This window comes from Myotis yumanensis, unplaced genomic scaffold, assembly GCF_028538775.1.
Source record: "Myotis yumanensis isolate MYYU_CA2020_CCGP unplaced genomic scaffold, mMyoYum1.0.hap1 SCAF_3, whole genome shotgun sequence".
NCBI classification, from domain to species: Eukaryota; Metazoa; Chordata; class Mammalia; order Chiroptera; family Vespertilionidae; genus Myotis; species Myotis yumanensis.
Window position 1 is genome coordinate 59,605,539 of NW_027223754.1, and position 14,387 is coordinate 59,619,925.

The 14,387-nt window shown below is 43.4% G+C and overlaps 1 protein-coding gene across 12 annotated transcripts in view; it reads right to left on the bottom strand.

Annotated features, from left to right (window-relative positions):
* The window catches only part of LMO7 (LIM domain 7), a 217,928-nt gene that overhangs the window by 59,765 nt on the left and 143,776 nt on the right, over nt 1-14,387 (bottom strand). For 11 of the 12 annotated variants that reach the window (XM_070408931.1, XM_070408919.1, XM_070408921.1 and 8 more), the window contains 2 exons: nt 3,291-3,321; nt 2,319-2,432 (listed from right to left, as the gene is read on the bottom strand). In XM_070408931.1, coding sequence (XP_070265032.1) covers nt 2,319-2,432; nt 3,291-3,321 — 145 coding nt within the window. The remainder of the gene's footprint in view (nt 1-2,318; nt 2,433-3,290; nt 3,322-14,387) is intronic. The other variant, XM_070408927.1, reaches the window with a different exon arrangement.

The following is a 14,387-nucleotide window of genomic DNA, read 5'->3' on the forward strand; positions in this document are numbered from 1 at the left end:
GGATTGAGCCTGCAACCCAGACATGTGTCCTTGACCGGAATCAAACCCGGGAACCCTCAGTCTGAAGGCCAACCCTCTATCCACTGAGCCAAACCAGGTAGAGCTTAAGTAAGTCTTTTGATCCATCAGGCTTCTATAGACATAGTGTTGTAGACATAGGGACCTCTCACTACACAGTGAGATGACTTTTGACCTCATAAATGTTAAAGTATTTATAACAGGCCACCACAGTTATAGAAGAACCTGAGTCTGACCCTGGTGCCTGGTTATGTAGGACTTCACTCTGACAAGTCACCTAAGTCACCTCCAACTTATAGGGTAACTCAGGTGCAACAGCTTATCCCAAGTGTTTTTTTAACTGCTATCTTGGATTGGCCATTAAGCATTATCTACTTAAGTTGGAAAGTTTGATGAACACAATGGTTTTGATTTTTAACAAAACAGTTGCCAAACAGGTTACAGGTCCACACACCTCTTGTGGCTATTCCCACTCTATAATAATGGAATAAAACCACAACTATAGTTTTTAAGTATTGAAAAAAAAAATTTTAACTAATGAAAAATGTTTACCTACTTCTGGTGACAGGAAACAGCCTGTAATAGAGCATTCCCAGCACATACACTGCACCAGCCTTACTCAGCCTGAGTCAGACTGCCATAAAAAGGACCAAGGGCTGTTGAGAACACTAACACAGGGGCCAAAGTCCCATATTGTTTTTAACTGGATGTTTTCTTAGCTGAAATAACTGAGGCAAAGCTATGATCATGCCCAAAGTCCCCTGCACATTCCTCCATCAGTCTTACCCGCCTCTACCCTCCTCCACTGCAGTGACTTATCTGCTCATCTGTCTCCAACAGACAATTATGCTGCGCGAGGATGGATTCTTTGTCTTGTGCGTTTTCCCAACACCTGCTACAAGGCTTTGCATGATAATATCTCAAATATTACCTGAATTAACTGTTTCAAGGAATTTGAATAGAGTGCTATAAACTCTTTACAATTCAAAAATAACAAAAATAAGCCCTGGCTGGTGTGCTCAATGGCTAGAGCATTGGCCCATGCACCAAAGGGTCTCGGATTCAATTCCCGGTCAAGGGGATGTACCTGGGTTGCAGGTTCAATCCCCAGCCCTGGTCGGCTCATGCAGGAGGCAACAAAGTACCACTCTCACATTGATGCTTTTCTGCGCCCCCCCCCCCCTACTCCCTTCCACTCTCTCTAAAAATCAATGAAAAACATATATATCCTTGGATGAGGATTAAAAATCATCATCATCAAAAAGGAAGACCTTCTAAACTATATAATCCCATCTTTCTATAATGTAGATGGCTAAACTCAGGCAAAATTAAAGATTAGGGTACATATAAGGCCTGGTAATCATTTTCACCTTGGTCTAAAATTTCTATCTTCCATTCATGATAACTATTTTCATCCTGGTCTACAATTTCTGTCTTCCATTCATGACAACTAACATTTATAACATCTTTACAATGTGCTCAAGACTAATACTAAATGCCTCTTTGGTAAAGTATCACTTCATCATCATCCATCAAAACCTATGGAGCAACTACAATTAATTAGACGGTGATATATTATTTTGACTACCTATTTTCTTCTGAGCATTGCAAACTCCCCTAGACATATATCCCCTAAGAGAAGTTAATTTTCCCATTTGGATCTTATAAATGAAGATTTGGCAGAACTACAGTCAGACCTGGCACCCAACTCTCCTCAAACTGTCCTGAAATAATCAAAAGCATTACAACAAGCATTCTAATTTTAAAAAGCCATATCATGTTTCATGTAACAGCATTCACTACTCCTTAGGAAACAGAAGCAGTGTGTAGAATTATGGAGATGTAGAAATACAGGCATTAGAGGTAATCCTCCATGAGTAAAAGATACTAAAAATTTTTAAAAATTGTGTAGCTTCCATACATTTTAATAACCCTGAAGAACCTTTCTATTACAGGTTGAATTCATAATGAACATAGAAAGATTTAAGTATACACAGTATCTAAGAAAGGAAACGAATGCCTATTGTGGAGTTAGCTAGAATTAAGAGATAAATGCCTATACCCTGGACATTGTTCTGAAATAGACTCACTCATTCCCTGGTGGTGGCATACAAAGCCAGCCAATGAGTAACAATCCTCTCTACCCATCCCAATCTAGACCAGAGCAAAGATAGTCAGACCTTCCACATTTGCTAAAAGAAGAAGAATGAAATGGAAGGAAAACCGAAAGGAGGAGGGAGAGAAGAAGAGAAAATAGTATTAGTTAGAGTGATCATCTCATACAGATATAGTTTCCTTACCTTGGTCAGAGCTTGTCCCAAAAGATTCTCAAATGCTTTCAAATTAAGATATGGACCATTATAGTAGGGGTTACTTTGTGCTTTTCTTCCCAGCCAGTACAATGTTATCAAAACCTTTCAAAAAAGTCCATAAAACAAAAAGATCAGTCTATTTATAGCAACTAACTGCAATCTCGAATGCATGTGAGCACTCCGGATAAAAGAGCATATCTATAGCTGAAAGATTTTTCTTTTAAATTATGGGAAGGAAAAGAGTCATTAAAAATGTGATTCATTCTTCCTAGATTTCACAGTTAGATTCCTGGTCAGGGCACATGCCTAGGTTTCGGGCTCAGTCCCCAGGTGGGGGCATTCAGGCATTCTCTGAGCACATTCTCAGACCAAAAGCCCAGATCCCAACTTCATATGTATAGTAGAATTCATTCATGCATTCTACTAGTACATATGAAGAGGGGGGGGAATTAAACTTTTAAAGCAATAAATATTTTTCTAACAACAAACTTAGTAAATGGACACTTAAAATCAATAAGTCTCAGCTTTCCTAAAGGTACTGAGCTCTTATGTTTTTAATAAGCTGTCACATCAGAAATTCTTCTAATACATTAGAATATTATAGATATTATATAAGTCCACATTGAATAATCATCTAGAGTTCTTAAACATTCAGTGTTGTTCCTTAAAGTCTGATCTGATGGTTTCTGACTTACTCCCCTAAAAATCCTAACATGTGTTTACCACATTACTAACATATGAAAAACCACTTTCTAAGTTTAAACTATCCTCTTATTACCATGAAGACAGACAATATGTTTTAACCATATTTTAACATATTTAGAGTTTGTGACTGGTTGGTTTCTAGCAAAAATTCATAGAAAAAAATATAACAGAGAATATCAGATATTTTTAGATCCCACTGCCTTATTACATAAAAAGTTTTAAAAAATCTATAATATTCCATTAAACATATCTTACATTTTTCACTCTCCTATCGGTCTCTTCTTGCCTGCAAAGAAAAAAGAGAAAATATCTATTAATATCTAAGAACTTTAAATTATTAACTGAAACTCATTCCTATGAATATTAATACCACCTGGAAGTTCAAAAACTTCAGAAAAAAATTTCCTGCATTCATTGATTTCATGAAATATAAGCGTCAGTTTCTGTTAAAAAGGTTGTGTTTTCTCATTTTATTCATTACTGGCGGGGTCCAGCCCCAGCAGGTTTAGGGGTCCCCAAAGGTGTGGACGGAGTCGGCGAAGAAGGAATGGCACGGAGACAGCGTTCAGTTGGTCAGCAGCCTAGCCAGGATCTCTAGCCAAGTTCTGGTTAGGATCTCCAGCCAAGTTCTGGTCTGGATCTCCAGCGAAGTTCTGTCTAGGATCTCTAGCGAAGTTCTGTCTAGGATCTCCAGATTCTCCAGCCAGGTTTGGTCACCAGGTTCTGTTGCCATGTTCTCTCGCTAGGTTCTCCAGGTTCTCCAGCCAGGTTCTATCCAGGATCTTTTGCCATGTTCTCTCGCTAGGTTCTGTCTCTAGGTTCTGTGTATAGGTTCTGTCCCTAGGTTCTGTCTTCTGTTGTCTTGTTACATCTGTATTTATACCAGTTGATTTTAATCCTATCAATTTCTATTCCAAAGGTTAGGGCATTTCTTATCTCCATTCCAGGGAGTAAAGATTATGTAGCTTAAGCGTGATTGTTCGTAGTTAAAGTGATTAACTACCCGCCTGGCACTTAGTTAAGAGGTTTTATCCCCTCCCTAACTTCAGGGGAAAATCCCTACCTGGGGAAACAACCTTTCTCGGAGAGGTGACCTTGGTTAAAACATATAGCGCCAAAAAGGGGAGCAAACATATTAACCGTTTGGGTCCCAAGCAGCGCGATCGCGCTGCTGAGATTTTATGTCGAGAAAACCCAGCACATTTCGAACATTGTGGACAGCTGACGGTGCGTTACCGATTGTCGAAGTCGCGCACTCAGATTTACTGACGCAAGTACATCACACAGCTCTGTTTAATTAATATCCGTTTGAGTCCCACGCAGTGCAATCGCGCTGCTTGGTATTTCTCGACATAAAATAAAACAAGCACTATCACGCTGTTTGGGTCTTTTCATACTCATTTAGAGAAAGAGCGGCTGCGCTGTTTGGGATTCTTCAACAGTGTTTTTTCAATACCCCCTGGGACTCAAACGGTTAAGAACAGTATGCCATATACGCCAGGTCCCTTGAAACATATGCTGTGCAGATGTTTCTTCCCTGCAGCAACTGTGTCAAGCAGCAAGGATGGACCGGTTCCCAGCAATTACAATCTGGTTTCTAAAATGCAGTATTTGCATTTTTTGTATTTATTTTAAACAATGCTTAAACCAAGAGTCCTCCAGCTATGCAGTCAGTGCCATGGTTCTCCACCAGGTCTGAGATCTGAGCCCCATCCAACCCGGTCACAGCAGGTGAGTTACCGACCTCAGCTAAGGCAGCTGAACTCACAGTGCCAAGAAACTTAACGTGGACGGAGAGATTTCCCCTTTTTTTTTTTTTTACAGACAAGCATATTAAAGGGGTTGATTTTGCCTCTCAGTGTAGTTTTGGCTGAATTTGGATTGGTGGTTTGGTTTATTTTTAAATGTCTAACCAACCTGATTCCCTGACCAACCCCCACTTACTAAAGAAAACATCTTAACCATGTTTTTATTTCTGGAAATTTTAAATATTCAGTTTGTGTCTCTTGATTGGTCTGAAACTCTTCCCCAAAAAAGGCGGCAGTCAGCTTTCATGCTCCTGAGTAACTACTTCCCAGTGAGACTGGAATGAAAGATATGGGTGCTTCTGAGATGCTTGTCCTAGGGCAGTGATGGCGAACCTTTTGAGCTCAGCATGTCAGCATTTTGAAAAACCATAACTTAACTCTGGTGCCGTGTCACACATAGAAATTTTTTGATATTTGCAACCATAGTAAAAAAGAGATCTATATTTTTGATATTTATTTTATATATTTGGATGCCATTTAACAAAGAAAAATCAACCAAAACGATGAGTTCGCCTGTCACCTCTGACACACATGTCCTAGGTTCGCCATCACTGTCCTAGGGCTTGCAGGGGAGAGCTACGGCTCTGTGGTCACTGAGCCCAGGTTACTGAATGAAGGTCCTGGGTTCCATTTCAGTCAAGGTCATGTACTGGTTGGGGGCATGATCCCTGGCCCTGCTCTGGGTACTTGGGAAGGCAACCAATTAATGTATCTCTTTCAATAGAAGTTTCTCCCTGTCTCTTCTCCTACTTTCCAATCTCTCTAAATATCAATGGAAAATATATCCTCGAGTGAGGATTAGCACCAACAACAAAAAAAGTTAAAATAAAATAAAAATAAAAAGGCATGAAAAAAAATTGTCTAAGAGCCAGGGCAGGATGTCCCTGGGAAAATCTCCACTGTCAGCACCACCGTCCAGGACAGGTGCCCGAGGTGGGTACTAACCATCACACCTGCTCATAGAAGAGGAACAGGCCTGAGGGACACTGACCCAAGGTCACACAAGGAATGAGTCCTGAGCTGGGATTTGAAACAAAGTAGGGTGCCCTGAGCATGCCTGCTCGGCCCTGGTTCAAAACTGCCTCTCCCTTCCAGGAAACGCCAGCAGAAGCCCAGCTCAGGACTCACTGGGCACATCTGGGCCTACAGTGCATTTGGCTCATGGGCCCACATGTGTGTGGTTGCGGTGAATTTGCACTGCAGACAAATTCCATAATTCCTCGTGGAGGCAACCTAGGCTTGTGCTGTCTGTCCCTTTCCAGGACCACTGGTTCCAGACGTCAGCACTCACCAGGGGCCTCCACTCATCACTCCAGAGTCTGTTCAGTGGCGTTGTCTTCTCTACGTGACTCAGAGTTCCCCAGAGTCAGAACCTGGCACACACACTGGGTGCTCAGGGTGTCTGTGGGGTGAGTGACTGACAGGAGAAGAATGGGGGCCAAGAGGAAGACAGTGCAAGCCAAGAGCTCCACATGGAGCAGTGGGCTGGCCCCAGTTGGCCTTCCTCACACTGACAATGGCCACCCATTCCTTCCACAGAGATCTAAGGAGCCGTGATTGCTCCCTGGCTTCAAAGAGCCTCTGGTCCAGCAGACAACAGGCTGTCAGACAAATACAGAACAGAGTGATATTGGGGGACAGGCTTACTGAAGAAGGGAACTGAGGGCCGATGATCATAAGGGAAATCATTGGGGGTGTGGTGAAGTGAAGGGGTGCCATGAGGGCAGAAATGGGGCCATGGAGACACTATGTAGTGAGGGCAGGCACTTGCTACCTGGGAAGGGTTCTCTGTGGAAGAACCCCAACCCGCAGATAAACGTCACCTCGTGGCAGCTGCCATGATGTGACAGGGCTACATGTGACTGGCCCATGTTTATTTCTCTCCCGGCTCCAAGATCCCAAAAGAGCCCATGCATCTGCCTTCAGTGCCTTTCGGGCTTGAAAATGTCTAACTCCCAGGCCTGACCTCTTTCCCTCTAATCACATTCTTAGATTTAATCTTCTCCACCCAGTTGCTGAGCTAATCTCATCTTTCCCAGAGGAGACCCACCCTTTTCCTCCTGGGAGGGACAGAAGATGGAATCGCTCCCTTTGCCCTCCAGGATGGCACTGTCTGCCCTCCAGCTTGTCTCCTTTTAAATTCTAAATTCACCCTGAGAAGAGTCTTTCCATCTCTCGGGTTCCATTAGGATGGCTCAGCCCCTCACTGCCCAGCCCTGACCCCTGCTTCTCATAGTGATTCTGTCCTGACCTCCCTCAGAGAAGCCTTGTGGTCTGAAGGGCCCCCCACATCCTCAAACAACCACCACTTGTTCCCTGAAGGAGCTCATGACCTGCTGTGTCACCTGACATAAAATCTAAGTGACAACTAGATGCATGGACACATTTCTTTTTTCTTGGGGATGCCACCATTGTCTTCTCGCCTGTTTTAACTGTGGATAATTAGGATTACTCTAATGTGGCTAAAGATCCCAGCAACCATGCTCTCAGGTTGTGTGTTTTTTTTCCTTTCTAACGTCAGGAACGCATTTCACCCTTCACTCTCTCACACCAAGTATGATAGCTATGGGCCATCCATCCACCTCAGTCAGTGCCTTTGGAAGGAATCAATGAGCCAGTCTTCAACCTTGCCCCTCCCTAACTTTCTCTTTCCTAAACAGATATCTGGATTAATCAATTAGTAGGGAGAAACACATAAATCCCATTAGGATTATGGGATTTAGATCAGGGGTTCTGATTGGATGTTAGCATTTGAGAAGGTGTATAAAAACCTCAGGCACCAGAGGAGAGATTCAGAGTTCTCCAGCTCTGCAGTCAGTGCCAGGTCTGAGATCTGAGCCCCAGCCAACCCAGTCACAGCAGATGTCTCTGCAGGATTCCTTTCTGAGCACCTTGAAGATGAGCATCCAGACGCCACCCACACTCCTGGAGCTGGCAGCAAAGCGCCTGCTGAGGGACCAGGCCTTGGCCATCACAGCTCTTGAGTACCTGCCCGCCGAGCTCTTCCCGTACCTGTTCATCCCGGCCTACCGTGGTGGACACCACTACCAGCTCCTGAAGACTTTGGCCCAAGCCTGGCCCTTCACTGTCCTCCCTCTGGGGGTCCTGATGCATCTGCCCCCTGATCATGCCCCAACCAGAGCCGTGGGCTTAAAAGCTGTGTTTGACGCGCTTGACGTTCTGCTTGCCCAGGAAGTTCGGCCCAGGAGGTGCAAACTGCGGGTGCTGGATTTAAGGAACACGGGTGCCAACTTCTGGGATATGTGGCTTGGAGTCAGCACGGAGAATTGCTCACCGAAGGGACCAGTGACTGTGCACAGCTCCAGCCCCAACATGAAGCATCCCCTGGCTCCCTTGGAGGTGTTCCTAGACCTTGACTTCAATGAAAGGAACCGGGATGAGTTTTTCATGCACATCATCCAATGGGCCCAGCAGAGGGAAGAGTTGCTACACCTGAGCTGCAAGGCACTGAGGATTTCTGGGGTGCCCTTCCAGAGGGTCAGGAGGGTCCTGGATAGGGTGCAGCTGGACTGCATCCAGGAGGTGGAAGTGAACTGCACCTGGGACCTGCCCACCCTGGGGACATTTGCTCTCTACCTGGGTCAGATGAGTAACCTGCAGAGACTCTTTCTCCCCCACATCAAATTGTTGGCTGTGGAGGATGAGGACGAAGAGCAGGAGGAGGAGGGCGAGGAAGAAGAACAACAGGAAGAGGAGCAGGAGTTGAGGGAGGAAGAGGAGCAGGAGTGGGAGGAGGAAGAAGAGCAGGAGTGGGAGGAAGCAGAGGAGCAGGAGTGGGAAAGGCAGGAGCAGGAGGAGCAGCAATCCTTTTCCCAATTCCTCTCTCAGATGCTCAGGCTGCGGCACCTCCAGGAGCTCCACATGCATTCTCCCTCCTTCCTCCGAGACCGTCTGGACCAAATGCTCAGGTGCCTGCAGACTCCCTTGGACCTACTCTGTGTAACATATTGCGAGCGGCTGACGCATTCAGACCTGACACACCTGTTCCAGTGCCCGAACCTCAGGCAGCTGAAGATCCTGCATCTATGTGGTCTCAGCCTTGGGGATTTCAGTCTCGAGCCCCTCCGAGCTCTGCTGGAGGCCATGGCACCCACACTCCAGGGCCTGGGTCTGGATAAATGTGGGATGGCGGACTCCCAAGTCGAGGCCATCCTGCCTGCCCTGAGCCGCTGCCACCAGCTCAGGGACTTCACCATCTCTATGAACAACTTCCCCGGGGCCACCATGGAGAAGCTGCTGCGCCACACAACCGGGCTGCGCAGTTTAGAGTTCGAGCTGTACCCCATCCCCCTGGAGTGTTACGGGACCCAGGGGACTGTCAACCAAGAGAGACTTGCCCTGATCCAGGCTGAGCTGACAGGGACCCTGAGGGAGTTAGGACAGCCCAGGACCATCCATCTTGCTACCAAGCACTTTAGACATAGAAGTTTTATAAGGTGGCATTTTCATGACATGGAGCCCGTGATGTGCCCCTGTAGTGACCCTGCTCACTGGGTGCACCCAGCAAAGGCTTCTTTCTGGGCCTTTGGAAGCTGAAACCTCGGACCAGGGTGCAGTATGCAGGGGCCACTCACGTTTCAGGTTCATGCTCAGTGTGAATGGGGTAAGGGAGGGACCCAGCCCGGGTACAGGATTGCAGGGGCAAAGGTTGGGGAGTTCATGGGACCTCAAAGGCAAAGTGTCCTACAATCAGAAACATGAATCTGATTTGCTTGGGGACGGGGAGAGGTATTGGGCCTCCAGCTGCATGTGTGAGAGTCAATCTTGGGTGGAGAGTTGTAAAGGAATGTTCAGAAATAAAGACAATTTCAAAGGCAAAAAAAAACAAAACAATGCTTAAACCCTATCAAAAGGGGGAAATGTGCTCATGGCAGGGGGATCAGTCCACATGAGTTTTCTCACCCAAATTCCCCAGAGCAAACTGCTGAGACCACAACCCTGCAGATGTTGGAAGCAACATTTAAAAAATAACTGTGAGCCTAGCCAGCATGGCTCAGTGGTTGAGCATCGACCTATAAACCAAGAGGCCATGGTTAGATTCCTGTCAGGGTCCATGCCCACGTTTCAGGCTCAGTCCCCAGTGGGGAGCATTCAGGAGGCAGCCAGTCAATGATTCTCTCTCATCATTGATGTTTCTATCTCTCCCTTTCTCTCTGAAATATATATATATATATAGCCATGAGTATCCCCCTGAAGAGATTTTGCTCTATTACAAGAATCATGGGTGTTTTTTTCCTTTACCTATAACAGGACAAGACATTTATTGGGGGAAGTTAAAAATAGGCTGATGTCACCACAATGTTGAAGAAGCAACAATATGAATGAATTAATAAAAGGAACTTAGGTTGCCCTAAAATAATGTGTTTTCAGTCGTTAGAGACACTTCAGCAAGATCAATGTGAGTTCAGAGAGACTTTAGAAGCCTGAGCTGGATGACTTCTAAGGTGGCTTTTCAGTCTAAGAGTCTATAAGGAGTACATTTGTAAGATAAAAAAAAAAAAAAATATATATATATATATATATATACACACAAACACATTCTATGTTTAAGTCATACATAAAACACATATAAGACATAGGAAGACAGAAAGAAAAGAGGAAAAAATGAGTGCACACATATTTAATTTAGCTTTCAAAGACTCAATGAGACAGCTATGACCATTCCTTTCCATAAAACAAACTTGAAATGAAATGAACCTAAGAACAACATTATACCTCCCATCTACCCCCAAAACACCATATCAAAAATAACATTTACAAGCTTTCACACTATTGTGAAAACAGAAATTGGTACAACTACTTTAACTTTTAGCCCACTCAGAAGTATCTATTCAAGCTGAATATATTCATATTCTATGACCTAATAATTCCACTCCTACGCATATACCCAACAGAAATGCTTACATATGGTCACCTTAAGTCATATATAACAATGTTTGTAGATGCACCACTTACAATAAGCTGGAAGCTACACAGAATTCTTTAACAGTAGAATGAATAAATTGTGGAATATCCACACAATGAAATATTATATAGCAATTAGAACAAACAACCCACAATTGCATTCAACCATATGGTACAACCTCACAAATGGAAAACAAAAGAATCCAGACACAGAGAGTATATATATTGTTACCAATCATTCATGCCAAGTACAAGAATAGGCAAAACAAAGACATGATGTTAGAAGTCAGGACAGTGGTTACCCGGGTTGGAGAAAATGTTGCAAGTGATTGAAAATGTGGGGTTTCTAGGATAATTTCTTGTACTTTGATCTTGAAGCTGACTACCTAAGTGTGTTCCATCTCTACAGTCTTTGAATTGTACACTTATACATCCTTTCTTTATGTATATTATCTATAATAATAAAAGCGTAATATGCTAATTAGGCCGGTCAGCAGAACAACCTCCCAGGCGTCCTTCCAGATGACCTTCTGGACGAAGCCAGGGCTGTGAGGGCCGAGGCAGCCACCCTTGCACGATGTGCATCGGGCCTCCAGTAACTCAATAAAGTCAATAAATAGAATTTCACAGCCCAAGTGCTCAAATCATAGTTTACTTCTTGAATAAAAAAAGAAAATCACCTTGTAAAAATTAACAACATTTAATTTTGGAAGAAATAGAGGCAAAAATCACTAGAAACTACCAATAAAAAGTAGTCCATAGAGTTGTGAAATATATAGCTTCTTTTTTAGATTAATGACCATCATACACACCTCAGATATGGAATTAGCCAAAGCACAAAAGAATAAGCAATACTCAATGCAAAGGACAGACTAGGCTGAAAAATCACTACCCTATTAAAAGTGGATGCTTTGTGTTGAACGTTATCATAAGCACACTGAGGGCAGAAGAACAACAGAGCTCTCTTGAACCCCAGACTTTCCACAGCCCTCCATAAAGGTTCTAATCCAAAACACTCATTTACTATTCACTTTTTATTACGATAAAGCAATCGCTGTAAATACAAGGAATGGCCTCTTCTGTCATAAACAGGCACAATAATCAGTGAACTTGGCACTACAACCTTTCACTCTACGTTCCCTTCTAAATATGGGCATTTATAACGTGCTCTTGGACATAATGATACATAGGCCAGCCAACTTAGTGTCCTATCACTGAACTGCAGCACCAGGAATTCAAGCAGTCAATGATTTGCTGGAGTCATGAGACGCCACTTTCTGACACACAACAAACTCATCCTGCTGCATGGAAGTCGGTAACCAGGCAGCTCCTCTGCCTGCTGGGGCCAGGCCACGAGCTCAAGGCCTTTTAAATAGAAAAAGCACAAGGGAGGAGGCTCATAACACAATACTCTCCTTGAGCCAGCCAAGCACTGCCCAACCAGTCAGAACCACAATTAAGGTAGCCTTATCTCCAGAGTTGGCTAACTCCTCCATAACAAATATTCCGAGAGTTGACTTAGCAAAAACACTGTTTAAGAGCAGGCCTTGGGTCTGATCTGAGTCCCACTAGCCATGTTTGTCTTGGCAATTTACTTGATTCTCAAACCTTCAGTTCCCGTTCTGGAGAAACTGGCGATAAGATCCTCTAGTTCAGCGGTTCCCAACCTGTGGGTCGTGACCCCTTTGGCGGTCGAACGACCCTTTCACAGGGGTCGCTTAAGACCATCCTGCATATCAGATATTTACATGACGATTCATAACAGTAGCAACATTACAGTTATGAAGTAGCAACGAAAATAATTTTATGGTTGGGTCACAACATGAGGAACTGTATTTAAAGGGCCAGAAGGTTGAGAACCACTGCTCTAGTTCAACAGAGTGGCAGGAAATGTACACAGGTACTTAGCAGAGCCCCCACCCTCCTGGCAGGTGCTCATCAGGAAGCAGTTACTAACACTAAGCTATGTGAGGACAGAGGCCACCTTACTCACCAAGCTACGCACAAAGGCTTCCCAGCAAAGCCATGTGGGACCCCAGTATTTAAAACTGCAGCCAGTCTGCCTGACACACCCAGCTCTCATCGCTGCTTTATTTTTGTATTTATTACCATCTCCTGCAGGCCTTCATTTATTAACTCTTTCCTCCACCAAAATCCAAAAGAATTTTTGTGGTGTTGTTTACTAGCATATCCCAAGTGTCTTTAAGACAGAGTCTACCACCTGGCAAGCACATAAAAATATTTTACTAAAAATATCTAATACAGCCCAGCCAGTGTGGCTCAGTGGCTGAACGTGACCAGGAGGTGACGGTTCAATTCCCAATCAGGGTACAAGCCCAGGTTGCAGGCTCGGTCCCCAGTGTGGGACATGCAGGAGGCAGCAACTCAATGATTCTCTCTCATCTTTGATCTCTCTCCCCCCTTCCTCTCTGAAATCAATAAACTTATATTTAAAATAAATAAATAATGTCAAGCACATTGCATGGCACACAGAGGCTCTCAAACACTGACTGAACACATTTATTTAGCTTACAGAAATGTAATTTAGCAAAAGATAGCCTGAAATAATAAAAGCCAGGGAGATTCCTAATAAATATTCATATGATGTCAAAGAACAGTTAAATTGGACTAGCTTATTAAAATATACCCAAAAAATAAAAATAAAATATATCCAATTTTGATTCAAATTATATTGAGATTCACAATTGGGTTTCTTTTTTAAGCTACTATCTTGAAAATCGCAATAAAATAAATTCTTTATAATCATACATCAGTAGCCCAGAAAAGGGCACAGACTCAAAAACAAAGACCAACTTCAAAGCACTGAGTACAAAGATTAACTGCTAATCTTTACAGAAAAAAACACTTCCCAGCATCCTGGCAGGTGTGGCTCAGTAGCTGAGTGTGTACCACGAGGTCACGGTTCAATTCCCAATCAGGGCACGTGCCAGGTTGTGGGCTCGATCCCTAGTAGAGGGCATGCAGGAGGCAGTCAATCAATGATTCTCTGTCATTATTGATGTTCCTATCCCTCTCCCTCTTCCTTCCTCTCTGAAATCAAGTTTTAAAAAAAGAAACACTTCCCAGCAGAGTTCTGAAAAACAGAGGCCAAAGAATCCAAGCCTACCTTGAAACCTGAATCTAACATAAAAAGGTGCAGAGATAAAACATTAATAGTTTGAAAAAAATGACTATGATCAGTATGTTGTTAGCATTCCCTGCATATCACACACTAATTTTTATTTTTTTCAATTACAGTTGACATTCAATATTATTTTATATTAGTTTTAGGTATACAGAAAAACGGTTAGACAATCAAATAATTTACAAAGCAATCTCCCAATATTTCAACTACCGACCTAGTACCATACATAATCATTACAATATTACTGACTATATTCCCTATGCTGTAGTTTTCATACACTAATTTTTAAATATTATATTTGATATTCAAGAAATAGCAAGTATAACATAAATATAATCTTCCACTCTGTTAATGGAATAGCTCTGGTAATTTCTTCACTATCTGACGAAGCCTAGAAGATATATATGCCCATTATAGACCTCAGAACTCTCTGTTAGAGGTCAGGAAGAGCTACTAACTGTCAAGTGGGCCCAT